This window comes from Biomphalaria glabrata, chromosome 1 (genome assembly GCF_947242115.1).
Source record: "Biomphalaria glabrata chromosome 1, xgBioGlab47.1, whole genome shotgun sequence".
In the NCBI taxonomy this organism is placed as follows: Eukaryota; Metazoa; Mollusca; class Gastropoda; family Planorbidae; genus Biomphalaria; species Biomphalaria glabrata.
The window spans coordinates 84,474,861-84,502,461 of record NC_074711.1 but is presented as its reverse complement, the minus strand read 5'-3'; the positions used below and the strand labels follow the sequence as shown (position 1 = coordinate 84,502,461).

Sequence of the window (27,601 nt, the reverse complement as noted above, 5' to 3'; positions counted from 1 at the left end):
ATGGAAGAGTTATGAGATAGCTCATAGAATTCCTAGTATTTGTTAAATGTTTTGAAATGACCGTCAATCAGCATTAATCACCTAAATTGTTATAGAAATGTTGATGATTATGTGCACCAGTGATGCACTTTTACATTACGTCTCAATCTAGGTCATAGGGTAAACAGTTAACTAAAATTGGTAAATGTCAAAGTACACATCGAAATACCTCCTCACAACTTCATTTCCTTTTATTAATATAAGTAGATACTTTATATTCAAGCCGTTCTAATTTAGGTTTTTTCTTTAAACTTTAAAAAAAAAATCTTGTTTTCATCTATAGCATACAAAGTGATAAGCAATGCCTGATGGTAGAAAACATTTCTTTAGCTCACCTTGCCAAGCTCGTGTATGGTTTCTGTTTTGCCTGTTCCATTTGGACCAATCAGAGCACTGCAGTGAAAGCTTTTCAGAGCCTGGCCCATAGACAGAAATACTCTTTCAGTTAGAGGTGTTATGACCAGTTGGTTGTAGGGCCCCAGATACTCATAGTCATAAGTAAACACCTGGTTGAGCTGCTGGGCATAGCATGTGCTGAACTGATAGTCATTGGTTACTGTGGTCTGAGTACGGGCCAGCTTTGGAGCTTCTTGTACTGTATTGACAGAAGAAAAATAGAAATTAGAATTATGTTTCACTTGATGTCTTATGAATAAAGACAAGACAAGAACTAATGAGTAATAGAAGATACTGAAAAATTTGAGATTTGAAGTTTGTATACTGTCACAGATGAATGTGTGTAAAATCTATTTTAACTTATATGTCAGTTGGAACCTATGCATGAATGACCAGAAGTGTGTTAGTTTTTAGATAGGGACAGAGGCCATTATGTGATATATGCAATAAAGTTTCTGCTTTTGTTTTGACCGAGCTATTAAGTTTTTTGTTATTACAGCTGAACCCAGGGCATCTAGATATGGTGAGGAACTAATGTAATTTCTTTAGAGCTAGATAGAATAGAAAGCTGTAACATATATATTTTTAGATTTTTGGAACTAGAGAGCTCTTTAGTGTTTGAATGGTAAAATGAGAGTTTAAAATCTTTAAAATAGTAGTTCAACATAGGACTCAATATATATTTTATGAGTCTTTTCAACTCCAATAGGTGGCTGACATTGAAGGAAGTAAATAAGAAACAACTTTACCACACCTAAGAAATTCAAGTTTAAAAGTTTGACTATTTCTCAACCTAGTAAGGGAATGTTTAAATTAAATTTGAGTTTAGGTTCATTTAAGAATGATGTTATAATTACCTTCTGAAATTTAGTAACAATTATTTTACAAACGCTTTTCTGACCTTAATGAGGGTGCACAATTAGTCAATCTTATCTCATTATGCTAGGACAAATTCGTACAAATGCTCCTTCCTCCCTAGTGCTATTAGAGCATGGAATGGGTCACGTGAGCTAATCAGGAAAACCAATGACTTGGCATAATTTAAGTCATTGGTTAACTAACATGCATGACTAGATGCATGATGCTTAGGACGTAATCATCTTCTTTTTTGAAGTAACATATGTATTTTATAAGATAAGAAGATACACAGTTTTGCCAAACTCTAATCAATCATACAAGCTAAAATTAAATCAAATACCACGGAGCTCTCTTTTGCGCTTGGTTGTAGGATTTTTTCTCACAGTTCTAGACCTGATACTGTCTTCTGGTGGTTTTTCTGTGACTACTGTTTTGGCTCTCAAGACATTTCTGATGTCCATGCGCAGTTTCAGAATTTTCAGCCAATCAAAGGCTGAATCTGTAACTTGATTTGTTTCAATCAAGTCTGATACAAAATTAAAACAAAGCTAAAAATTAATAAATGTTTTAAAATTCTGACAATATTAATGATAATCATTTGTATTTAATATAGTGCTGTTAAGTGATCCATTCACTATGGTACACCGGGTAGTTTTTTGTCAAATGTACAGGTGATATAACAAATCTTGTAAAGGATTGAGCAGAGGTATGTTTGGATAAAATCCTGTCTTTCTAAACTCTGCTGTTACGTATGCTACTTTCATAATATGTCTATTAAACAATACGTTATATGATTTAAATTACATTTGTATATAATTACCCCTGAAATGACATATTAACAAAGTATCAATGAAAATTAATAAATTTAAAACACACCAAGTTTCATTTAAAATTTAATCTTGACTTTATATGAATGTGTAAATACTGCACAACTTGATAAGCTAAAAAAGATTTATTAAAGTCAAACTTTCAGTACGCTTTGACTTACTGCTCATAATATCCCTGTAGTAGATACTCTGGGTCAGCAGGGCAGAGATGAGCAGATTCAGTCTCTGTTGATCAGTTTCTGTCATTTCTGTTACTGACTGGAACTCGACAAGAACTCTAGTAAGTTGGTCAAGCTTAGCATGTAATAGTAATCTGTTAGGAATAAGAATACAATCAATATAAACTGAACAAAATATATTTAGAAATGCATAATTAACAGAGGCCTAAGTTACTATTTAACTTGTCGACTGCTCAAGTTCATTATTTAATCACCTCTAGACCATATGTAAATCAATAAAATTCGATAGATAAGCTCTTTAAACCTATTATTATATTTTTGATACTAGGTTTATTAGATTTTAAACTAGATTAAATTAGACTAACAAACATATACTTGCTAGATTTAGATAATATCAACATATGCATTTTCAACGAAGAAATGGATTGAGATAATTCATAGAAAATTATTATATACTTAAACTAAAGAAGAGCTCCATTAGTTACTAACTTTTGATTTTTCAGTTCTTCCTTATCTTTCTTATCTAAACTTCTGCTCATGCTGCGCTCCCACAAGATGGCTTCCGCTGTTAACACTGACTGTGCTGGGAACCTGAGAAGCCACTGGCGAAAGATGGACTTGATTTCATGAGTAATCTCTTCCTGGGCAGGTTTGGGGTGACTGTGAGACAGTTTAGCCAATTCCTCTAATACCAGAACCGGATGCTTGGTGCCTGATGAAGTAAGTAGCCAATTAAGTCAAAAAAATTTTAAACATAAAAATAAAATAAAAAAAATTACAATTATTATCAGTCACTTTTTGTTAGAAGTAAAAGTTTATCTTCACCGAATGCACTTAGGTTTGCTAAAAGCTACAATTGTTTGAACAATGATGGCAAGCAACTTAATCAAGTTTAATTGAGAAATGGATAATTACATTTATTGTTACCAAAACTGATGTACACAAACTGATATCAAGTAAAAAGAATTATGTTTCTACCATTAAATTTTCCTTTTTAATTTTAAAAATAGTTTATTCCTAAAGAAAAAAAAAGTGTTTAATGCTCTATTTTACAATGTTTCTCAGAATGGGAGATAATTTGTTGCTCTAAAACTTGATAAATAAAATCACATTATTTGTGGATTTGCAAGCCAACAGTTATAAGAAACCAAGTTTCTGATAAAGCTCAACCAAGTGTATTTTCTAGTTAAATAAATTCCCATCAATTAAGAAAAAGACAAACAACAAACTTGATCATATCCAAAGCTCTTATACCTTCTTCTAGTCTGGCCTGGACGCAAGCTTTTAAAGCAATGGTCAGTGTGTTCTTCAGTACTTGATTAATGTTATGCAACCACTTGGGGGCTGAGGCTCCAGGTTCAACTTTGGTGTACAATGGCAGCTCCTCCCCAAGTGAGCCAGTGATGCAGGCTACTTCAAGCTTGTCACCTTGAGACACAGTCACAATATTGTTCTTAATACATTTCTATTTTATAATGAAGACTTATTCACAACTACAATTAAAATAGTATATACACTATCCGAAGGGCTTGCAAAAACCTTCCTTCACGGAACAGTAAAAGGAAAAAAAAGAAGAGAGGCAGACAGAGAAAGGGATGGGAAGACAGCATAAACGAAGGGACTGGCCTGTCATTGAAAGAGAGAGAGGAATGGAGAAAGAGGGTCAAACAATCTTGTGTGGTGCTCCAATGGTCCAACAGACTAAGAGATAGGTGAAGGGGAAAATGATACATTATCTAATAGTATAAAAAAAAACAATATTTCTGAATTTAGACACACTAATGTAATGTACAATGGAAAGAAAAATAAAAAGTACTATTCAGTCAAATGAATGTTTTATGAAACAAAATAGTTAATATTTTTTTTTTAATCAAAATTTTTATGTAACACATTTTTAAGCTTATGCGAGCGACATAGTCAAAAGTTTCTGAAGTTCATTGCAACAATTAGGTTATTGAGTTAGTACAACAATAGATTTTAGCTTTATGTTAAACAGAAAATGGCCCATAATCATAAAAAAAAATTTATCCTTGAAAAAAAAAGCCCTGATCACAAAAAAAAATGATGCATGATAATTTAAAAATAAAGAGTTATCATTAAAAAAAAATATTTTTTTTATTTCTACTTACTATTTAAAGAAATGTCTAGTTGAGAATTCAATCCCCCCATTGCAGTAGGTAAGCTAAAGGTCAGATTTTCTACATGAGGGAAACATAGCCGAACAAAAGGCAGAAGAGCTGGTGGGTTTCTAGACACGGCTAGCATTTCAAAAATTTCATCATTGCTAAGAAAATACAAACGATGAAATGTAGCTCGGCACTTTTCAATGTAGCCACCAAGATCTTTCAGAATTTCTTCCTGAATGGATAAAAAAAATGTAAGAACAAAAGGAAGCAATTTTTTTTTAAAATTTGAAATCAGTTGATAATTATAGGAAAATACCTGATCTTTTATCAGTGACTGCAGAAGTACTCTAAGATTATCCCCCTGAAGTAGCCTGTAGCCTTTCTCTCCTCTACGCCTGTTGATCACAGACATGCATTTAGAATCACTGGATGATACACGCATCCAATCCTGTTAAATAGTAAACCAAAACTTGTGCACAGCTCAAAAAATTGATGATGTGACAGTTTAAGAGAATGATATGATAGTAGGATGTAAACAAACTGAGTTCAAATTTTAGTGCTAAGCACAGTAGTATCAAAGTATCGAATTCCTATTAAGAGTCAATGAGAAGCACTGACAGTTCTAAAAAGTTATCAACAAAAATTTTAAGACTGTGCAAAAACTTCAGCCTTCTATGAATTCATTCAATATCTTGTATATCAGTCAGTTATAGATTTTTTTGTCTTTTTTTTTTAAAGTTTAGTTTTTGACAATAGCATTTTTTTTCCTATGAAGGTTACTAAAAAAGGTTTGGAAGAAATAAAAAACATTATGAATGGCTGCCTGGTAATGTGGTTTATGCTCTCAATGGTCCTGGGTTCAAACCCTACCTACTGTCAATCCTACCATCCTATGGGAAGTTTGGACCAGGATGTAATAATATTAAATTCTGAAGGTACCAACCTTAAATTTATTATGAACTGATTCAAACTTGAAAGCGTGCTCAGACAATGTTTGGTACAGGATTGGCTGCTCAAAAATCTTCACAAGATATTGCCACTACACAAAAACAAAATGTCAAATAAATATTCATTAAATATTAGCAATTGTACAGTCTTCAATACAGCTATACTTTTCACAAATTTTAAAAAGAAATTGAATAAACTCAATAAAGAAATGAAATATAATCTATGGTTTATGTTTTTAAATTAACTAATAACTTATTAAATGAGAAAGACATTGCAAACAGTATGGTTCAATACCTTTTTCTGACAATCAAACCATAAGTCTGTTATTTCCTCAATCTCTCTGAGAGCTTGACACCAGAATTCAACTTGAGACTTGACATCATTCACATGTGGAGAGGCCAGCATAGAATCTAATGTAATGCGACTATCCTGGATAATTATAAATAATACACAAGTAAGAGATGTGAAGATATCTTTAGAAAATTAGTTCTATATTTAGGATTGAACATGACAAGAGATGGAGGATCAATGAAAGAGACAAAAACCAGTTTAAGCTTGGCATTCACAGTCGTGAGCAAACTGTGGAAAATCTGGAAGAGTAACATCAGCTTCCAAGTAAAATTTAAAAGATTTTTTTAACTAGTGGTTTCTGTACTTATATATGGTTGTACTGAGGCTAAAAGAAGAATTCAAGCCTTTGAGAGTATATGCTACAGAAAATTGCTGGCTATCAAGGGAAAAGAAGAACAAATGAGTTAGTTCTTTTACAAGTCTACACTGGCAAAAAGGAGGAATTCCTCATTATTGTAAAGACTTGAAAGCTGAGCTGTTTTCGTGATATTTGAAGACATGACTCACTGTCAAAACTCATCCTTCAAGGTACAATGGAAGGAGCATGAAGAAAGGGTCATCCAAAGAAAATCTGGCTGGATAACTAAAAGAATAGGTGCTGACTGGGAAAAGTGGAGGGATTTGGTCGTGCAGCCGTCACAGCATCACTGAGATGAAGGTCAAGGGACCCATGATGATTATGTTGATGATGATAATTATCATGTCAATCCACAACATGCAAAATACAGAATACATAGGTAAGGATCAAACAGCAGACTTTAGGATCTTGCCATGCTTCTACTTTCATTTCAATTTGAATCAAAGTAATATGATATAACTTTTTAAAAAGGCTTTGTCTTGGTAATAAAAAATGTCTAAAATGTTTTGACCTCTGACCTCCAAGTGAGATTTTAGCTCCTCCACTTCAATCAGCACATAAAAGTCATCAGAAGAAACGTCTAAACCTCTCTGGGAACCTGCCTGGGCTGCAGCCCGCTCTTGACGATATCTTTCCAATTTCTTGATTCTAGCATTACTTGAGGTGGATCTTTTTGGTTGTTCTAAAACACAGGTATATGAAAATAAAAACATTATTGCAGTAAACAAAAGGAAAAAAAATTCTTTTATCTATACATACAAAGAGAGGACTGGAGAAAGAAGGTCAACATATCTTGTATGGTGCCCCAGTGGTCCAACAGACAAATGGATAGGTGAAGGTGATACAAAGAGATTGTGGGAAGCAAGGTCGAGAGGCCATGCGCTTGAACTTGACTTGGCTACCTAGAAGGGGGCTCGAGGTTCGACACCCGACTCGGGCAGAGTTGTGTTTACTGAGCGCCTAAAGGCAGCACGGAAAAACAACTCCTAGATACCCCCTCCCCCACTGGTCCACAAATGAGATTGGACCAAAAGTGCTCTGAGCATGCTATAAGCATGAAAGTAGCGCTATATAAAAGCTTTAATAATAATCTAAAAGAATATAAAACTGGTACCAAAATAAAAGAAACAAAACTTAAACACTGCTTGATACTTAGTGAGAAACTCTCTAACCTTTATTATACAAACTGTCTGGTAAATACTTGGCCAACTTGAAATGTCTTTCTTGCCAGAAGGAGATGATAGTATCAAGTCTGCTGGTGACATTGTTCTCTGTCAAGGCACTCAGGTAAACCCTATTGATTAGGTCAGCATGATCAGCAAGGTTGAAAGAGAGCAGGTCGGCTACTGTCAACTGGGCATTGGGATTGTAAGGTACATTCATCCCCAGGAATATAGTCTGCCAATGTCTCTCCTGAGAAAGACAAATCACAGTTGACTTCTTATGAAACGACACTTTTTCAGTTTTGATATGATATTAAAAAAAGCAATCTCTAATGTAAATAATGTAGAGCTGGTTAAACATAAGAAAGGTTTAGGGTAGAGATTTCTGACAGTTGACAATTCAGCATACAATTAAAGCTATACTGAATAATTAAAAGCCAGCTTCATGTTAAGACATAATCTTAATAAACTCTGGATGTAATAAGAGCCGAATTGAGAATGAGATATAATAATAATCTTTATTATATGTTAGGCAATTTATTTAAGCACAATTTGTATGTCACCACTGAGCAGCACAAATGCAAAAGAATCTTTCAATTGAGATTAAGATATGATCCTAAGCACATACTAAATGATCTTTCAACCAAAGTAAAATGTTAATATAATATTAGCCAAATGTTTATCAATTTAGAACAATACTTTCTGCTTCCTTTTATTTCGGTTGTATTCAAATTAAAACACATTCTGTATGTGCTATCATTAGAACAAAAACAACAAGGACCAATAATATTCTACAACAATTTTCAGCTGACCTGTAAAGCATCATGGGATAATTGGCACAGGACTGGCAAATGTTTAGAGAACTCTTCAACTTGTCTGATCCAAGCTTCCAAAACTTGGTCTCCACGAGGCAGCAGAGAAGTCAGCCTTGTGGCAGCTGACTGCCAGACGGAGATTTTTTCTAAGGCTTTCTTGAAGTTCATCTATGGAGAAGAAACAATAACTTTGTAGCAATGCATAAATAGAACACAATAAAACCCTACATGTGGGATATTTTAGTATCTATATAAGTTAGTTGCTAATTAGGCATGTAGGACATAATTATCTTCTCTCTTGAAGGAATGTCTGTAATGTATAGGACAACATATAAGAATATCAGTGAAAATAAAAAAAGGAAATTACTAAATGATTTGTCCCACAGAATTGTTCATTAATATTTTTTCTCTTCTAAATTTTATTTGTACAAAACTAAAAAGAGATTGGTTGAAATAAATCATCTGATTTACCATGAGTTGCACTGATTGAGTGTTCCCTTAAAAACTTACTTTCTTTTTTACAAAAGAAACTAAAATATTTATTTATAATCAGGATGGAGACCTGGCAATGTGGTATGCAAATAGAACTGTCATGACATTGGTGCCCAAATTTGCCCTGATTGTCAGGTTAATTTATTGCTGGGTGGATTATGGATCTAAAATATATATACCAAAATAATAAATAGGCTCTCCAATTTAAAAAAGTTTAAATGTATTTAATTAATTAAATTGAATTATTTTGAAAAAATTTTGTGAAAAGTTTATAACCCCAATTCGGACTTGAGATAATTATAATGTGCAAAAGCTGTTCTATCTAATAATTATATCAGTGAGATTTTTACATACCTTTTTAAAAAGAGTTTGATTCCAGTCTTTAATGGTATGTGTTGTCACTTCAACATATTTCCACAGTTCTTGCCTGAGGTCCATCTTGCTGATCATGTCTTGCAGAAATCTGAGATTATAGGGCTCACCAGTGATGGCCTCTCTACAGTGACTCACCTCATGAAGTTTAGATTGCAAAGCAAAAAACTTTTCCCGGATCTGAAATGTAATTAATGTCGACAAAGTTTTTTTTTGCTTTATCAAACGGATATTTCCTTAATTATAATAATTAGGTTTTAAAAATTTCAGTCTTGATAAGAATACAAATTAAGATTCTCATTTGTGATCTAAATTTAAGTTAAGCAAAAAATTTATTTTCATGTGTACAAATAATATTTACCATTTTCATATCAGCTAAAATCATCACAGGACTCTGATGAGGATCCAAAAATTTGCCTGTAGTTGCAAGCTCATATTGGGTAGTAGCTTCTTTTTGAAGACGCTATTAAAATAATTAATTGTGCTACAAAACTGTACTAAATGTCATACTCTAAAACAGATATAACACATTAAGGTAAAATGTGTCTAATTTGACTTCTAAATATGGTGAAAACTAACACTCTTATACTTTAAATAATTTTGTCATGACATAAAATCATCTCAAATTATTAAAATAAACAAAATTAAAAACAAAAAAATCTTTCCTGCAGACCTGAAATGCTGCTTCAAGTTGTGACAATTGCAAAGGAGTTTGTGTGTTGACAAACTCTGAAGTTTCTTGCATTTGCATCTGAAAAGCTTCCCAAGATGAGAACACCTTTTCTTCAGTCTTTTCTTCTTCAGAAGTCAGCTGCCTGTAGCTCATTCTAATCACCTAAACAAAATGTGTCATGTATTTTGCATGTTGTGGATTGACATGATATTTTTATCAGGTTGAATGACAAATATATTGACTTGCAAGTCTTCTAGAAATGAAGATTATTTTGTCATGGACCAAACTTCCTGCAGGGGATAATATGGTCATAAATAGGTGCCATTATGATGGCAACGTCTAGTGCATACTAAAATGCCAGATAGTCAAAAAAAAAATGTTTCAAGAAAGTCAATACAAAATTTTTTAAAGTTATGAAATTGTAAAATATTCAAATTACAAAACTACAGCTTACTTCATAGAGAGATTTGATATATTCAACTCTTTGCTGGTAGACTAGCGTGTTCTTCTTGTAAATGTGAAAGTTCTTTGCAAGATTAGCAAACAGTAGTACTTCTGACTTTTTATTTGACATATTCTGCAAGGTGATAAATACATTAAAATATCATATTAAAAAAGTAGTGAAGATTTCATTATAAGATAAGATAAGATAATTTTTATTGATCCAATCAAATGGAAATTCAGTTTTGACTACAATTGACAACTTCAGCGTAACTCCTGTACAATAACAATATAGATGAAAAATTTGAACAACAATCACACACGAAACACATACACATTCACAACCAGTGCTTTATAATTTTTTACTTCTATGTACTTCTCGATGACGACAGATGATCTTGTAACACTCTGACCAAAAGTGGGATAAAGGAGTTTTTAAATCTTTCTGTTTTAGTCCTAATGGAAAGGAGACGACCACTTAGTTCAGATCTTATGTAACAGTGGTTGAATGGGTGCAGGTTGTTTTTAAGAATGTGTTTTGGAAAGGCATCTTTCATGAAAAAGCTCTTCAAGAGATGGTAGCTATGTTTGAGTGATATAAGATGCTTTTTTAATTAGTCTATTTAGTCTCAACGATCCTTTTTTAATTAGTCTATTTAGTCTAAGTCTTTGTGCCAGTGAAGTATTAGGGTACCAGCAGGTGATGGCAAAGTTAATTAGACTGCTGATGGTTGCTGTATGGAAAAGTTTAATTATTGTTTTGTCGATGTTAAATTTTCTTAGCTTTCTGAGATAGAAGTGCCGTTGGTAAATTTTTGTGTAAAGGTTTTGACAGTGTTCACTCCATTTCAGTTTGTTGTTGATCATTTTACCTTGGTAGTTATATTCTTGCACTTGTTATAAAGTTTGGTTGTTTATCTGAATTTCTGCAATATGGCCTATATGTTTCCTAAAATCTATTATCATTTCTTTACTTTTCTGAACATTTAAAATTAGAAATTTATCTATACACCATTGGTAAAAGGTGTCAATTGTTGAATGGTATATATTTTCAACACCTGCAATAAGGCCAATGATTGCTGTGTCGTTAGCACATTTTATGATGGGAGTGTCAGCGGATAGGCTCTGAATGTCATTTGTGTATATATTATACAATACTGGTGATAGGACGCACCCCTGCGGCGCTCCAGTTCTAAGCTCTCTCCTGCCTGACACATGCCCGTTCACTTTTACATATTGTGGATAAGAAAGTTAAGAATCCAAGCTTGTATGTTTTTGCTAACGTTCAATTCAGATAGTTTTTGTATCATGCGTTTTTTTTATAAGTATGTATCATGATAATAAAATATTACTGTACTATAACTAAGTCTCGTAAGAGTGACACTGACCTGTTTTCATAATAGATAATTGTCAGTTTACTTAAACCTAGTTTACACATCAGCACTAAGGTATTATTAAATATTAGATTAATACCAAGTTATTTTCTCTATACCCCTTTTCCCAAAATAATTATAAGAAAGAATTCCAGCAGTTATATCATCATAGTGATTTACTTAACAGGACTGAAATTCTAGAGCAAGTCTCTGAAGAGAATAAAACCTTTTGTGCAGTAAACTAGTGAGCAGTTTTGTCAATAGTATTATTACAGAATTACAGCGATGTGGTTCAAAGTGTAGATCACTTTTGTCAGTCATTAATAATATTGATATCACCACAAAATAACTATGAGATCAAAGAATATTCTAATATCTGACTAATTTTAACACAAAAATTGTGTACTTTTAAAATTTGGGACATCTCCTGGATCAAGTTTTGAGCCAAACAGTTGACCTCCTCAGCAACAAATGAAACTATTTCCTGGTAAATATCATTCAGCCTCGGCAGTAGCCCTTCATGGATGGCTGAGCAGTCAATATAGAACAAGCCATTCTCCGTCACATAGCTAACATCAAAGCTCTTCACTCTCTCAGACCACTGTCGTAGTTCTGTCAATTTTTGCTGCAATGTAAGACTCAAATTTTACATAACGTGCTTTCTCAAGGAACATAGGACCATATAAATTGGAATGTTCTTTACCATGATAATAATTATCTATTCTTTTTTTTTTCCTCAATCCCTATCCATCCTTTTTTTTAATATTATAATTTTCCTTTCTGTTGATTTTCATTTAAACCAGATCTTTTTAAAACATAAAATTATTTATCTTTACAGTCACAAGGGAAGTTATTGACAGCAAAATAAAAGATTCAGGCTAGGAAGTTAGACAGCAAAATTCTGTTTTGGCTTAACATAAGAAGTAAAACAATCAGATGCTACCTTCCTTATTTAAAGTATAACATTATTATAAACCAAGTAATTTCAGTACTAGTGCATTCATATTTTGGACTTCATTAATTGCAGATGATAAACCCAGATCTGCCAACCACATTGATATCCCAGCATGCTAAGTAGTGACCTATATGTACTAGATTTGAGTCATTCCTCCAAAATGAATAATTTATGAAATAATGAGTATAATAAAGACTAAAAATGCATAATGGGATACATAATTATAATAAAATGTATTATCTTAAAAGAGATGTGTCATACAATAGCTCATTTACCATAAAAATTCCACAACACTATAAAAAATAAAAAAGACATTCTAAATATAGAATGCAAAGTACAGTCATTTAACAATCAGTCAACCATTTCTAACATGGCTACCTCTATATTGAAAGCAGCAGCAGACTTGAACTCCTCCAGACTTTTCTTACTCCACACAGAACAAAACTTGTGTATTTCATTCAACCATTGGTGCTTCTCACAGTAACTATCTACATCCTGTACAGCAACCAGCATTAGGTCCCTTTGTTTGTTCAAAACTTGTTGATACTCTGGGCTGAAAAGGTAGAATGAATAACTCACAATACTAAAGTCTTTATTTGTTTTCAATGATCAGGTGTATTCTAATGATTTTGCTAGAAGAATAACTTAAATTATACAGCTGCCAAAGTGGCAACGATGTTTCAACAGTAGAATATTAAAGTTGGCATAAAATTGCTTTAAACATCTTTCAAAAATAAAATTAATAAATGCCAGAAGCATTTCAAAGTCCAATTATATAAGATACAGCTAACTCCAAATTATTAGCCCAAATTTTAATGTTATCATTTTAATCCTTATAAATGGCTGGTCAAATTATACAAACAATAAGGAGTCTTTTGTTACAAAGTGATGTCAATCTGATTAAGCATAACCAGTGGTCTGATTAAAAGAATTGACTGTACTTAATGTAAAAATCATATTGCACGTTAAAGTTAAAAAGAACATTCCTTTTATTCAATCCAAGTCATAGCAGTATAATTTAAAATGAATCTTTACTCTAAGAGTAGTTTTTCTTCCAAATTAGCTTTTGTCAGCGGTTCATATTGACCAAGAAATCCTTGACCCTCGACTTTGATATCATTATCCTCTGGGTGCATAATGATCAAGTCAGGGGTTGCAACTCCCAGTTCATCCTCTTCTTTGGATGGGAAAGCTGTAATACAATAGGAGCATTTTAATTTATATCTGAAAATCAATACAGAGCCAATGTTATCATTTTTTAAAACTTAATTCTTACAATGAAAACATAATTATAAAAATATTTTTAAAAATACCATAAATTTAAATTTCAAATACGTTTTTGTTGCATCATTAATATATTGAAAATAATATACAGTTAAGAAACAATGAACACTGAATTAAATATTTCAAATACAGAACATAGGTGTATAGGTCTGGTCAATACCTTTCTGTGAAAGATTTGGAAAAGAAAGATCTACACTTGATGACATTGTACTGCTGTTACCAAGACTGAGCCTAGCAGGATTTCTACTTTCCGCTGCAGTTTTGTTAGAGCCAGAAGTCAAGCTGCGTCTGCTAGCACTTCTGTATGAAGCAGCTTCACTCTGCCTATCAGTATGTGTGGGTGTAGACAGTCTAAAAAGAACCGGCACAAATATTCCTTTCTCATTTTGTAACACTTGTATAACAAAGTCAAAATATTAGCATTGGTAACTTACTAGTTTTAAGCCAATCAGATATTGGTTTACAAACTAGTGCAAAATTTAAACACAAACATACAAAAGCCAATAACAGATATGCTGTCACAATCATAAAACAATATCTTATTGACGAGAAGAAGTAAGGCATACAGCAAGTTCTAATGTACTTTTAAAAAATCTACAAATATAGTAGATATAAAGTGCTTATAAATCTTAGCTTTTCTTTTGGCCTTGAGAGGAGTTGACCACTTAATAGTGGTAAAGTGAGTAGTACATTTAGAAAGGACTTTCAAGAGATAATAGCTTCTAATGGGAAGCATGGTCGAGAGACCAAATGCGCTTGAACTTGGCTTGGCTTGGGGGGGCTCGAGGTTCGAAACCCGACTCGGGCAGAGTTGTGTTTACTGAGCGCCTAAAGGCAGCACGGAAAACCAATTCCTAGACACCCCCTCCCCCCCACTGGACCACAAATGAGATTGGACCAAAGCGCTCTGAGTGGCGCTATATAAAAGCTATAAATATATATATATATATATATATATAAATATAATGCACTACATTTTTAGATAAGCTGTATGCTTTGAACAAATCAACTTTACGGGATTACATTTATACATTCAATACACTATCTTCTGAAAGTAAACTATGCCCAAATACTTCTAATATACTTCATTTTAGGGGGTATGGTGGCCGAATAATAAAGCACTTGACATCCCAACTGAAGAGTCTTAAGTTTGGATTCCTGTGGAGACTTGGATTTAAACTTTCATGATTTTTAGGACACCCCAGAATCAGCCCAACTCTATTGGGTACTTGGATAAATAAAGGCAGTTGGTTGTTGTGCTGGCCACTTGACAACCTAGTTAACTGTCAACCACAGAAACAAATGAGCTTTACATCATCTGCCCCCATACAATTGTAGTCTTAAAGGAGTGCCTTTACTTTTTTCTTTTAATGTACCTCATTTTAAGACTAAGTTATGCATACCATAACAGGAAAAAAAAACAACATACTTTTCTGACTGCTTGAAGCCATCTGACCTTGAACTTAATTCACCCTCTAAAGGATCTTTTTCATGGCTCCAGATGTCAAAGTCAATAGATTTTGACATTAGCACAGTTGATATGTTTTTAAATGTGCTGTCCAAAGCTTTCTTGAAGCGTTTCTTGGAAGGGCTAAGGACAAGCTCAGCTAGATAAACAAAATTATTTTTGGTAGAATTAAATCCATTTCATTACTGTTACAGTCGATTTTCAATTCTTTGAAAATTTAAATATATAGGTTTTTTAAAATTGCTAGAATCATACTGAAAAAAAAAATAATTAAAGAGCAATAACTTAGGAATATGGAGAATAGTTCATAGTACTGGAAAAAACTGGTCATCAATATTAGCACTGCAGCCATCATATATAATATGGAGGAATTTAAAAATTATTTTCTTATAGGCCTACCATTAAATGAAAAAGTTAATAAAATCAGGGTTTTTTTGCTAATAATTTTTATGTAATGTGAAATGGTGGTCTTGGCTGAGTAACAATAGCACAAAATAATTAAACAATATGCATTTTACAACATCTGCCATGCAGTTAGACTTCATCCCACATATAATAATAGATTTACCAAGTCAAAGTTGAATGCTCAAAACACAAGTAGGCCCTATAACAGTTTGAGCTTATATGACATGCAATATTTTCTGACAAATAAGTTAGCCTACTAAAAGATTACAAAAAAAGGGACAATGCAAAAATTGATTCAATGAAAAAAAAAGAATTACATACAGCTACTAAGAAGCTAAGAAAGAAATAGTTTGCATTGCTGAAGGAAAAAAATTACCTTTACATATTTAAATGTAACAATTTTTAAATAAGTATTTTTGATAAAACTAACCATCTTTGCCAAAGATCAAATTTGCTTTAAAGAACCCTTCTCTCTGAGCATCAGGGGACATCACTAGCACATTGTTGACAAAGGAGATACTCTGAGTTTTTGTAATTTCAAACATGTGTTCCACAATTAATTGGTCCACCAGCTTCACAAAGTTACCAAGAAAACTTGATAGGAAATAGAGCAATCAATATTAATGAACATAATGAGCATGAAAACAGTTGTTTTGTAATTTTAAAATACATCAAAGTGTGTATAGATGTCTTTACAATTAATGCTTAATGATAAATAAAAATATTCATAAACAATACCATAGTTTAACCATTTGCAATCCAAGAACATAAATACAAATAACAATAACATTTACAAAAATACATAATTTATACTGAATACTGGCAAGAAAATTTTGCTTCAAACCTGGCTTCTTGTTGGGCATTAGCCAGATTTTTTTCTCGATCTTCTTTCTTCAACCGTTGCATTGACAGAGAATCTTTTGAACTGAAATTTGAATAGAACTTTTATTTTGCATTTTTATCAATATAAATTCTTTAGAGAACGTTACACTTGTATATTTACTTTTTACCAAAGCCCTTGCAGTATAATATCTTAGGAAACATAACATTGGGAAGTAGAATATTATCTTTAGGTTAAATAAAACTAAATGGACAAAGTTGTAGCACAGTGTTGGAACACTGATTAGCCTTTGAGAGTAATTTTTGCAACAAAATTCTGGCTATCATACACCAGGAAAAGAAGACAAACCAGTATGTATTTTACAAATAGACACTCTGGCTAAGAACAAGGAGGAGCTCTACAATACTGGTAAACCAGTAACACAGAATAAAAACACAAAATACATAGGTGTTATAATAAATGAAAAACTGTCATGGAATCCCCATCTTGATGAAACTATCAGAAAATCAAACAAAGCATTAGGGTTTATTAAAAGCAATTTCTATAAATCAAATAAGAACATAAAACTAAAATGTTATTTAACCTTGGTAAGGCCAATAATAGAATATGCATCCTCTGTTTAGGACCCCTGAACTCATAAAACATTAAGAAACTGGAACAGACACAAAATAGAGCATTGAGACTCATAACAAATGAATATTCACATTTGACTAGAGTAGAATAACATCTTTAGTTAAATCACTAAATTTAGAAAGCCTTCAGGACAGAAGACACAAAAGTAAAGTAGCAATTATACATAAAACATTGAACCATAATCTTCAAATACAAAAACAAAATTTAATAAAATACTCAGAAAGACACAAAGATAGAGGCACATTTTCCATGTGGCATGCTTTTCTTCAAGAGCTGAGGCTCATATTTTCTTGCTGTCAATAGCTTTCTTGGTCACCGCCTCTCTCCAACTAGTGCGGTCTAAGGCTATGTCTTCCCAATGGTCAGTATCAATGTTCACTGATTTTAAATCCCGTTTTATAACATCCACCTAACAGAGGTGGGGGTGACCAGTTTTTCTTGAACCAGATGCAAGTTGCAAGTACATAATGATTTTTGGGATGCAATTGTCCTACATCCGGTGAGCATGTCCGAGCTAGCACAGGCGGCGCTGCCTGAGGACTGTAAAGATGCTGGAAAGGCCTGTTCTCGCGAGGATCTCAGTATTACACATTCTTTCTTTCCAAATTATTTTTAAGATCCTTCGAAGGCAGGGCAAGTGGAATGAGTTTTGTTTTCTCTCTTGACTTGTGTAGGTAGTCTCCAATGAAAAACTAATTTATGGTTTAAGCATATAACAAGATTTAGCTGGAATATTGTATTATATATAATTCTCTACCTCGCCCAACCACCCACCCCATTTGGACAACTGTGTCTTTCAGGAAAAATTCACCCGTCACTAAATAGCAAGTTGGCTAGTTGTATTACATCTGGTTCTCACTTGAATTTGTCACCTCTTTGCTGTATGGTATGCTCCTGAGATGTCAACACAATGGTATAGAGTACAGTTATCATCAACAATCATTGTGAAAGAGGATAAGAAATAAAGAAAAACATATTTCCAGAAAGAACTTCAGACACTAGATCAACTAATCAGCCTTTAGTTGCGTTTTTAGTTTTTATTCTCTTCTGTGAGTAGAGTACAACATATAATTCATAGTCTCAAATCTTTAACTAGTCATTTTTTTTTTTATAATTCGTAGTCTCAAATCTTTAACTAGTCATTTTTTTTATATTCTTTATTTTTCTACTGATCTACAAAGGTTTTTCAAACTATTTATGCTCATTTTATATTAAATTATTAAGCATTCAAATAAAAAAAAAGCACTTACAACAAGGCTTTCTTTTTCAGCTGTTCCTCACAATACTGAATTTTTTTGAATGCTTCATCAGAAGTGAAGTCAATAATTAGCTTGCAATATCTGAACATGTTAGAAAAATAGTGTTAAATTATACTCTGAGTGCGGAACAGTTTAAAATTTTTTTATTTTTGGTGAATACCTCGAGAAAACAAAAAGCTAAAACTTACTTGAAAAATTTGCTTAAAAATTTCTCAGCTTGAATATTCTTATAGTTGATGTTGTTTTCAAACTCAGTCAGTTGATATGTTTTACTGCAAATAGTGAATCCAAAGTGTTTAGAAATCGTAGACATTTTATGTGATTAAAAGAAAAGAAAATAATTATGCGATTACAGAAAATAAAAAAAAAGGGCAAAGTTCCCCATTCAGACCTTGCTATCTATATAGCAGATGATGTTAAGGTCATCTGTTTCTTTGGTCAACAGTTAATGGGCAGGGTGTCATGAGACCAGCACATCTACTAATCACCTTTACTTTTCCCAACTAAAATAGCCATTAGGTCAAGTACCCATTAGAACTGGATGGACACAAGGGTGCCCTCCAAATCTCAGTGTTTACCAAGATTCAAACCCAGTATCCCAGGTTCAGAAGCCCAGGACTTAACCACTCAGCCACCAAGACCCCTAGAAAATAAAAGTTATAGAAAAAAATAATTAAAAAAGAGGGATGATTTCTAGAGTAGTAAAATCATTATTTATATATGAAACATAATATCATAAAATGTTAAAAATGGCTACACGCTTCATCTTATCAAAATTTTCAACACTGTCTAACTTAATTAAATAAAATGAACGTAATTATTATAACAGTAGTAGTAAGAACAAAACAAACATACTCTGTTTCTGTAGGCATGAAAGGAACAGTCAACAATTCTTTGAGCAATCTGTACAATTAAAAAAAAAAGATTTTAAAATGAAAGTACAAAGACCCAAAAACAAAGATATACTGCTGGAATGGTGGACGACTGTTATTATGCATGTTTATTGTATTTCCTATAATGAAAGTAGCTTGTAAATTTTCAGCCAACATCAGACTTTTAATATTAATGAGTCTGACAAGAATCAGAAAAACGGTCTTAACTCTTTCAGTGCGGGGTTACTCTCAGGGAGTAAATTTGCTAGCACTGCTGGTTCTTTTAAAAAAAAAATCAAATATGTTAAATTATATAATAAAATAAAAAAGTTACTATAGTTTTTGTAACTCTAACCACCCTGCTGATTTTGTTTGTTTAGCAAGACTAAATTGTTTCGATCAAAATAATTCACACTGAAAGAGTTAAACTAAATTGTATATAAATTTTGTAGAGTAAATATCAGACAAACAATGTACTAAAATTTAAGGAGGAAGAAACTTGAGACACAAAAATACAATTAAAAACTGATCGAACTAATAAATGAATCAGGCATGAGGCTTCATATGCTTAAAGTAATATATACCAAGAAATTTAGAAATGTCCAAAACTATGAATGAATGGATATTAAAGGATTTCAATAGCCTCTTAATGCCAATAGTTACAATAGTTAAATATTATTTATCCAAACTTTGATTTATTTGAAATTCAAAACCTTTTTTCCATTAATGGATGGTTCACAGAAATGCTTTAATATAATAATGATCATTCACTAACTTTCAGATCTAGATTATGCACAAATCCTTAGTTTAATTTAAGTTTTCTTTAAAAAAAAACAAAAATAATCTAAATTTGGTCAAGAGGTTTTAAAAAATGATTAATAAGAGAAATAATCAATGTTTTATTAATTTATTTCTTTTAAACTAAAACAGTACAAGATTTTGAAATGTATACATTTCATTCTATACAAAAAACTACCAACTTGCTAATCTGAAGCAATGCAGCTCCATATGAAGGTGTTGCGGAGAGAAGACTAGTTCTTATCATGTTTTGTTTCCTTTGGAAATCTATCAGCTTACAGTTTTTTCTCCATCTAAATGATAAAAAGGCAAGTTTGAGTTAAATACATGATGAACAAAAATAAAAAAGAGCATGAGGTTTATATCTACTACAAATAATCAATGAATAGTCAATAGATTGGCCTATCTGAATAGAAACTACAAATCACCAATGAATAGTCAATGGATTTGCTGATTGTCAGATAACTTTGCCCTCCATACTTGTCATGCATTGAATTTCATAAAACTATTTTACCTGTAAAACATTTTGTTAATCAAATAATTCTTGAAAAATGGAATTTTCGATATGGCTCCCCACAGAACTGCGTTTCTTTGCCACTCTGCAAGAGTTAAACTTTCAGATGGCTGGTCTGGGTAAACGTGTACTGCACCAAATGTTGTGAACACATAATGTTCTGGATTGATCTAGGTAATACACAAAAAGTGTAATATATTTTTAAACAGACACCTGAAGCATAATAAAAGAGAAATCACCGCACAATAATTAAAATATCTGCCTAAATGCTTAAACTACAAACCTTTGATTTTGGCACTGAAATTAGATCGTAAGGTCTGTAATGCCTGTTTGGAGCTAAATTTAAATAGATAGATTTCACTTTTCCCATGTGATAGCTAGCAGCAAAGAACTGCACAGCCTCTCTTCCATTCATTTCTAGCACAACATCTTGCATCTGAAAAATATTGACATGAATGCCTTTAACGGAACAAGAAGTCTTATTAAACCAAAAGTAAAATAAATTCAAACAGCATACTTGAAGATATGGAACAGTGCTTAAAATAGCTTACATTGGGAACAGGCCGAGGTGTTGTTTTTTTTCTGGGTGTAAGTAAAACTTTGTTCATGGTTTCAGAAACCTGGTCACTTCTGCTTTCAATTTTTTCCTAAAAATAATTGATGAGACAACAAAATATTTAATTAAATATTTAATTAATGAGCTTAAGTTTATCAGTTAAATAGGATGCAATTATCTTCTGTTACGAAGGAACATCTTTAATTTATAAGATAAGTAATGTTTTATAGAATATATTTTATATTAAATACTATCATACTAACTACATTAGGATAGCCAAAGGCTTCTCGAACCTATACACTTCAAAGTGATCAGACAACAATCGGCTAAAATAATATCAGTTTGTTAGACCTATTAACTCTCTCTCTCCGTAATAATTTTCCACGTTTAGATGAAATTATTAATTTTGTTAATTTGTGTTTCACTACCTTTATGATTTAACTTCAATAACTTTTTTGTATGTAATCAGGAAATGTTATATTAGGTATATATTATGTATTAGGACAAGTGCTCTTTTTATATAACACAAATTAAAGTTTATAAAACCAAAAATTAATTTTATTCAATGGGGTTAAATAAAAGAATCATGATAGCTTGCACAGATGAATACAGTGGTAGTGAATTGAATAAAATGAAAGTTGATTAAACTCAGTTTTCTTATTTAAATAAAGCTAATAAATCCCAATAATCAAAACATGGTGGTTGATGGGTCAGACACTTGATTGTTCGTCAGAAATTTTCCATTTTCATTTAGGTTCATGACGTTAATGTAGCTAACAACTTCATATCCCAGATTTTTCCAAAGAAATCTGTGGTTTAGCTGTCATTATTCATTGGCATCTTAGTAAAAGATTAACAGAATCTCAAAAAAAACAACAAAGAATATAAAGAATATAAAACTGTAATTAAAATAAATGAAACAAATTACCTCCACTGGAATATCTGCTGCTAGTGCTAAAGCTGTGGTTCCAAGAGACTGTTTCCACACTGATTCTCCTGAACATAAAATACATTCTATTAATATGCAACTTGTATTTAAAAAAAAAAAAAAGAAAGACTTTTACAAATTTAATCAGATCTCTTTAATATAAAATATGCCTTGTGTTTGAAGATTAATTAATTAGCCAAACACTAAAAATTGAACTTACGAGCTGCCATTTCTAAAGCTACAGCTCCCATTGACTTGTTAATATCCCTTAATGTCAAGCCCTTAGCTCCTATAATTTCTTCCTCACTCTGAATTGATAAAAAATGATTTACACAAAAGCAATAATGAATAAAGAAATGAAGTTCAAATGCATAGTTAAAGCAATCAGTTTCATATACAACATTTCTACTATGGTCAGTAATTTTTATATATTATATTGTTATTCTGCCTGATAGACTCTTGACATTATAACATGCTGTCATTCATCTTAAGCCTATCGGGTCTAGATGCTTTTTCATATATAAATTACATAAAGATTATCAAGTAACCTTAGACACATGAAAAAAATTTTACTATAATAATATTTTCTTTGATTTCATGATATTAAAAATTAAAAAACGCTTACTGGAATCAGTAAAGAGTATGGGTTAGTTCCATCAGGTAGAAAACTGCTTGGGTACTTGTGTGATTTCATTGGTGATGGTGTTTCCAACTGTCTGTTGGTACTTGGCTGACCCATAGTCACAACAGGAGTAGGTACAGTGCCATAACCTTTTGCAGGAGTTATTCCTTTCACTCTCAGATGCTTAATATGCTGAAAAAAAAATACCCATGGTAAAACTATTATAAAAGCATTGAGTTTTGAACAAAAAAAAAAGCAAGAATAAACATGTAAGAAGAAAAAATTAACCTCTGGAAAAACTCTGGTCAGGTAAGCTTCTACCTGAAGGTCAAACAACTTTGATTTATGAAGCTCAACATGGTGGAGCACTCGCTCTAAGTAATGATGAAACTGAAATATAAAAATAAAAAGATAAACTGGGGAGGCATGAAGGCTGAGTGGTAAAGCTCTTGGCTTCCGAACCAGGAGGTCCCAGGATTGGATCCTGGGATTTTTAATGTCTGGACTTTTAGGGCACCTCTGAATCCACCCACCTCTAATGGGTACCTAACATTACTTGGGTAAACTAAAGGTGGCTAGTTCTTGTGTTGGCTAAAAGACACCCTCATCAACTGTTGGCCATATAAACAGATAACCTTTACATTATCTCTCCTATAAATGACAAGGTCTGAAAGGAGAGCTTTAGTTGTTACTAGCTAACTGAGCAGCAGCCATTAAGATTATATTGCTTGCAAAGGATTTTGAAATCAACTATAGTATTGTTATAAACCTGGTGGTGGCACAGATGGGGGTAGTGGTGTGAGTGTAGTCAGCCGACGCAAATCGCCCCAAACCATAGACGAGCGGTCAACCGTGACGAGTTACGGCGGTCAGCCGAGACGAGTGTCAACACGACGGTTCAGGAAAGATCAACGTCATGAACAGAGCTCAGGAGCGTAACGAGAGTTGTAGTCATCTGACCATCCAGAATGGTCCAGCAAAGTTCTGCCCGGTTCTAGAAGGCCAGCAGGGACCCTATATAAAGAGCAGAGGTGTCACAGTCAAGACGGTTCAGAGCCCGGTTCACTACAGTCCGGTCGACTACAGCACAGTTCAGCGGTGTGGTTCTGTACAGAGCATTACGACGGTTCAGTGCGGAGTACTGTCAAGTACAGTTGAGATGACTGGCATCTTGATCTTGGTCTGTGATCGAGTCCGACACAACGAGCCAGTGTGTGAAGTCAGTCCTGAACTGTTGAACCCAGTGCAAGCCCGGAACGAGACCGAGAGGCCAGTGCCAGAGTTGATACGGCGGTATGGTTGATACAGAGAGATATTTGTACAGCCTGTGTTACATGTTGCCAATTGTACAGTATTGGCTGTTATTTATGGACATTAAACCTTTACGTTACTTTGAAGCCCTGAGTTGTCAAGTACTTTAAGTTGGTGGTGTACAGTGCAGTTTGCAGAGAGCCTGGATAGTGAGATTCGTAACAGTATGAAAAAAATAATTTTATAAAATAACAGAAGCCTTTTATCTATTATGCTACCTACCTCTGCTTTGGTCTCAAAGTAATCAAAATACTCTCTGTAGGGCTCTAACAGGGCAAGAATCTCAACAAAAACACTCCACTGTTCACGACTAAAATAAATATTGATACAGAATTTTAAAAAAAGAGATTGTGTTTTGTTTTTTATAACTTAAAATTTTTTAAACCGAAATTGAACAAGATGTTGGCCAGAAAAAACAGGACAAATAAATAAGGAATGATATTTTACCTGTTTGTTTGAAGGGTCGATATGAACACAGCTATCAACTCTTTTTTCAAGTTCATTATGTCATCCTCATTAACATCCTCATGACATTCTACATTTTCACTGATTCTGATGATTAAGAGGCAAGTTTAAATGTTATGAGATTCTTTAAATGAATGTTAGACTTAACAAATATGAAATAGAAGCCTATTTATAAATTGTAGAAATAACTGGGACTATACAACTATTTCATTCATATTTTTTTAACTAATGAAAAGTTAAAATGCATATATATATATATATAAATTTATGCAATCTGAAGAAAATAAAATTTTCTTATTGAAATGATTTGTGACAATATTTGTGACAAATACCTTGTTCTAAGCTCTTTTGCCCAATTAGCAGCAATCTCTCGGGGCTGTAGAATATTACTCTTTAATAAAATTGGAGATGCTACTAAAGAGCTACGACCTCCAGTGACAACTGGCAATTTCATGCCACCTAAGGATGTTGTTTCCAATTTTGACATCTTTTGAAGTTTTTATTTTGATACTTTAGATGTGACTAAAAAGCCTAAAAAAAAAAATCAATTGCATTGAAGCTGAGCAAAACATAAACTAGAATCTAGAAAAGTTGGAAACAAATTTAACATTTAAAATGATCAGATGAACCCAAGTTCATATTTAGAATAAAAGGAAGTCATATGAATGGATGACTTGCAGAACAACTGACAGACACATTTGAAGTCCAAACAGAAGTGTGACAAGATTGCTCACTTTTACCCTTCCTGTTCCTGCTAACTAGATCAGGTTATGAAAAAAGGAACAGTATACAGTGGACACTGTGGAAAAAGCTAGACAACCTAAAATTCACAGATGACCTGGCTCTTTTCTCTCAGACACAACAGCAAATGAAGGATAAGATAACCAATGTTGCAGACAACTCCCACTGGATCTCACCATAAACAGAGGTAAGAGCAAGATGTTCAAGATAAATGCATCCAATGACTCACACATTACAGTCAAAGGTGAGGTGCTAAGAGAGGTGGAAAGCTTCACTTATCTTGGCAGGTAGCCAGGGAAAAAAGCACCACCAAGATCAGGATCTTCAACACAATTGTTAAGCCAAAACTACTTTAAGAAGCAGAGACCTGGAGAACCACCATGAAAAAAAAAAATCATTACCTGCCTCAGAAAGATTCTTATGATCCAATGGCCAGAAAAGATCACTCACGAGGAACTGTGGCAAAGAACAAAGCAGCAGCCCATTGAAGAAGATATCTTTCTGACATGCTGGTGATGGACATGCCACACCCTTTCCAAACCTGGATCCTACATCATAAGACATGCTCTCATCTGGAACCTCCAAGGAAAAAGGAAGTGGGGACAACTTAGAAATACATGACTCAGCAGATGGGCAAGATGTGGGGACAACTTAGAAATACATGACTCAGCAGATGGGCAAGATGTGGGGACAACTGTAGAGAGCTTGTTGGAGGCCTATACCCCAGATGGACCAAAAGATTGATGAGATGTATGAAGACATGCTGAAAATAGCTTTGTCAGTTTTGTCCAGCTAGTCAATGTACAAATTTAATGCTGACCAAAGTACAAAGCAGCAGCCCATTGAAGAAGATATTCTTCAAAGACTGGGAATGGATGGGCACGATCTTCACAAGCCTGCATCCAACATCACCTGGAACTTTCAAGAAAAACAGTGGAGAGCCCAGAAATACAGATGCCTAGAAGATTGGTCAGGTACCCATTAGATCTAGAGCCGAATGGACTCAGAAGCGCCCAGTGATCTCAAAATTAAAAGTACCTGTCTTCACTAGGATTCAAACCCAAGACCCCCAGTTCAGAAGTCATCCGCTTAGCTTGTTGCAGCACCAAGTAGATTACATAACCTTTGGTTATGTGTAGATCTACTTTAAGGAGAAAATTAAGGCTTTATATCTTAAAATCTTAGAAGTTGATATACATTAAGTTCTAAGAATGATTGCCGTCAACCAAGATCAAGAAGTACATGCAAATACTAAAATTTTGAATTTACCATGACCATGTAATTATCACCTAGAATCTAAATATTTCAGTCAACATAAAAACTTAAAAAAAAAAAAGGATGGCTATCTGGTCTCAATCATAGTCTTGAGATAATAAATGATACTGCCCTGCCTACTGCCAAACATAACAAACATTTTAAGAGTAAGCAGATGTAGATCTAGATGTTTGAATATAGTACTGTCAGTGCTGATCGAGTCAGTCATGACACTCAGACTCTCAGTAATAGTAATAAAACTTAAATTAATGGAAGACTACTAGAACAGATAGATAATTAGATCTAGTAGTTTAGTTTAGATAGTTATGTTTGTTTGTAAAATGTTTTACATATTTCGGATGTTCCTTCAGAGTTGAAGATAGTTTACTTCCTAGTCCAAACCTCCCGCAGGACGACGGGGGATGGGAGCGGGCAGGGTTTGAACCCTGACCATCGATAAATCCAAACGACAATCCAGCGCGCAAACCGCAAGACCAGGCAGGCAGTTAAGATAGGCTATATAATTTATAATATTTAATATAATATATTATTAATAATTAGATCTAGATATCTAGATTTAATAATCTAGATAATAATTAGAATTAGATCTAGATCTATATTGATCTAGAATTTAGATCTACTAGCCTAGATTTAGTTTAATTTTTAAGTAATTTAAGTTAAGTCAATTTAGTGGAGTAGTAAAAGTTAGAGATGAGAGTAGATCTAGATAAGATCTATCATTTAAATTTAAACAAAGTTGTCAAAGTTAAAAGTAATTTTAGATTTAATTAGATCTATTTAAAGTTTATTACTTTATTAGATCTAATTTTTTTTAATTTAAAGATTATTATTAGTATTTAGATCTAGATCTATAAAATATAATTAAAAATTTAAACTTATTCTTAAAACTTAATATAAATATAAAATTATATTATAAACTAGGACTAGATCTAGATCTAGACTAGACTAGAGTCTAGGTAAGACTAGGTTAGACTCGAGTCTTTCACTTCACTCACTTAGTCACTAGAGCAGACTCACACACACATCACACAGTAGTAGTTAAACTACATTTTATACAGAATCTAATCTAGATCTACACTCCAGCTTGATCTAGACAAATTTCTTAAGTAGGCCTACTCATTATTTATTATGAATCTAGATTATATATCTTTGCCTCACTATAATACAGATCTAGATTCTACAATTGTTTCCACAATTTTTCTTTTCTCCATGATTTGTTGTCAAGGCGCCATTTTAATAAACTACATTTTTTTAGTCTCGCAC

At 33.0% G+C, this 27,601-nt stretch overlaps 1 protein-coding gene across 2 annotated transcripts in view; it reads right to left on the bottom strand.

Moving 5' to 3' along the window:
- Nucleotides 1-27,564, bottom strand: part of LOC106064183 (dynein heavy chain domain-containing protein 1-like) — a 70,180-nt gene extending 42,616 nt beyond the window's left edge. Inside the window, exons 1-38 of one of the 2 annotated variants that reach the window (XM_056018257.1) lie at nt 27,497-27,564; nt 24,655-24,853; nt 24,305-24,409; nt 24,080-24,167; nt 22,835-22,936; nt 22,550-22,738; nt 22,145-22,232; nt 21,925-21,992; nt 20,992-21,087; nt 20,724-20,876; nt 20,441-20,610; nt 20,109-20,219; nt 19,112-19,159; nt 18,445-18,528; nt 18,248-18,337; nt 16,368-16,448; nt 15,954-16,117; nt 15,080-15,257; nt 13,811-14,001; nt 13,402-13,558; nt 12,745-12,919; nt 11,818-12,036; nt 10,052-10,174; nt 9,598-9,759; nt 9,286-9,387; nt 8,907-9,104; nt 8,058-8,228; nt 7,255-7,495; nt 6,601-6,764; nt 5,668-5,802; nt 5,369-5,464; nt 4,742-4,873; nt 4,429-4,657; nt 3,554-3,727; nt 2,789-3,011; nt 2,282-2,433; nt 1,634-1,819; nt 375-634 (exon numbers count right to left, since the gene is read on the bottom strand). In XM_056018257.1, the coding sequence (XP_055874232.1) occupies nt 375-634; nt 1,634-1,819; nt 2,282-2,433; nt 2,789-3,011; nt 3,554-3,727; nt 4,429-4,657; nt 4,742-4,873; nt 5,369-5,464; nt 5,668-5,802; nt 6,601-6,764; nt 7,255-7,495; nt 8,058-8,228; nt 8,907-9,104; nt 9,286-9,387; nt 9,598-9,759; nt 10,052-10,174; nt 11,818-12,036; nt 12,745-12,919; nt 13,402-13,558; nt 13,811-14,001; nt 15,080-15,257; nt 15,954-16,117; nt 16,368-16,448; nt 18,248-18,337; nt 18,445-18,528; nt 19,112-19,159; nt 20,109-20,219; nt 20,441-20,610; nt 20,724-20,876; nt 20,992-21,087; nt 21,925-21,992; nt 22,145-22,232; nt 22,550-22,738; nt 22,835-22,936; nt 24,080-24,167; nt 24,305-24,409; nt 24,655-24,809 (5,460 nt within the window). In that variant the 5' untranslated portion in view covers nt 24,810-24,853; nt 27,497-27,564. Of the gene's footprint in view, nt 1-374; nt 635-1,633; nt 1,820-2,281; nt 2,434-2,788; nt 3,012-3,553; nt 3,728-4,428; nt 4,658-4,741; nt 4,874-5,368; nt 5,465-5,667; nt 5,803-6,600; nt 6,765-7,254; nt 7,496-8,057; nt 8,229-8,906; nt 9,105-9,285; nt 9,388-9,597; nt 9,760-10,051; nt 10,175-11,817; nt 12,037-12,744; nt 12,920-13,401; nt 13,559-13,810; nt 14,002-15,079; nt 15,258-15,953; nt 16,118-16,367; nt 16,449-18,247; nt 18,338-18,444; nt 18,529-19,111; nt 19,160-20,108; nt 20,220-20,440; nt 20,611-20,723; nt 20,877-20,991; nt 21,088-21,924; nt 21,993-22,144; nt 22,233-22,549; nt 22,739-22,834; nt 22,937-24,079; nt 24,168-24,304; nt 24,410-24,654; nt 24,854-27,454 lie in introns of both variants that reach the window. The other variant, XM_056018256.1, reaches the window with a different exon arrangement.
- Nucleotides 27,565-27,601: the final 37 nt, after the last annotated feature.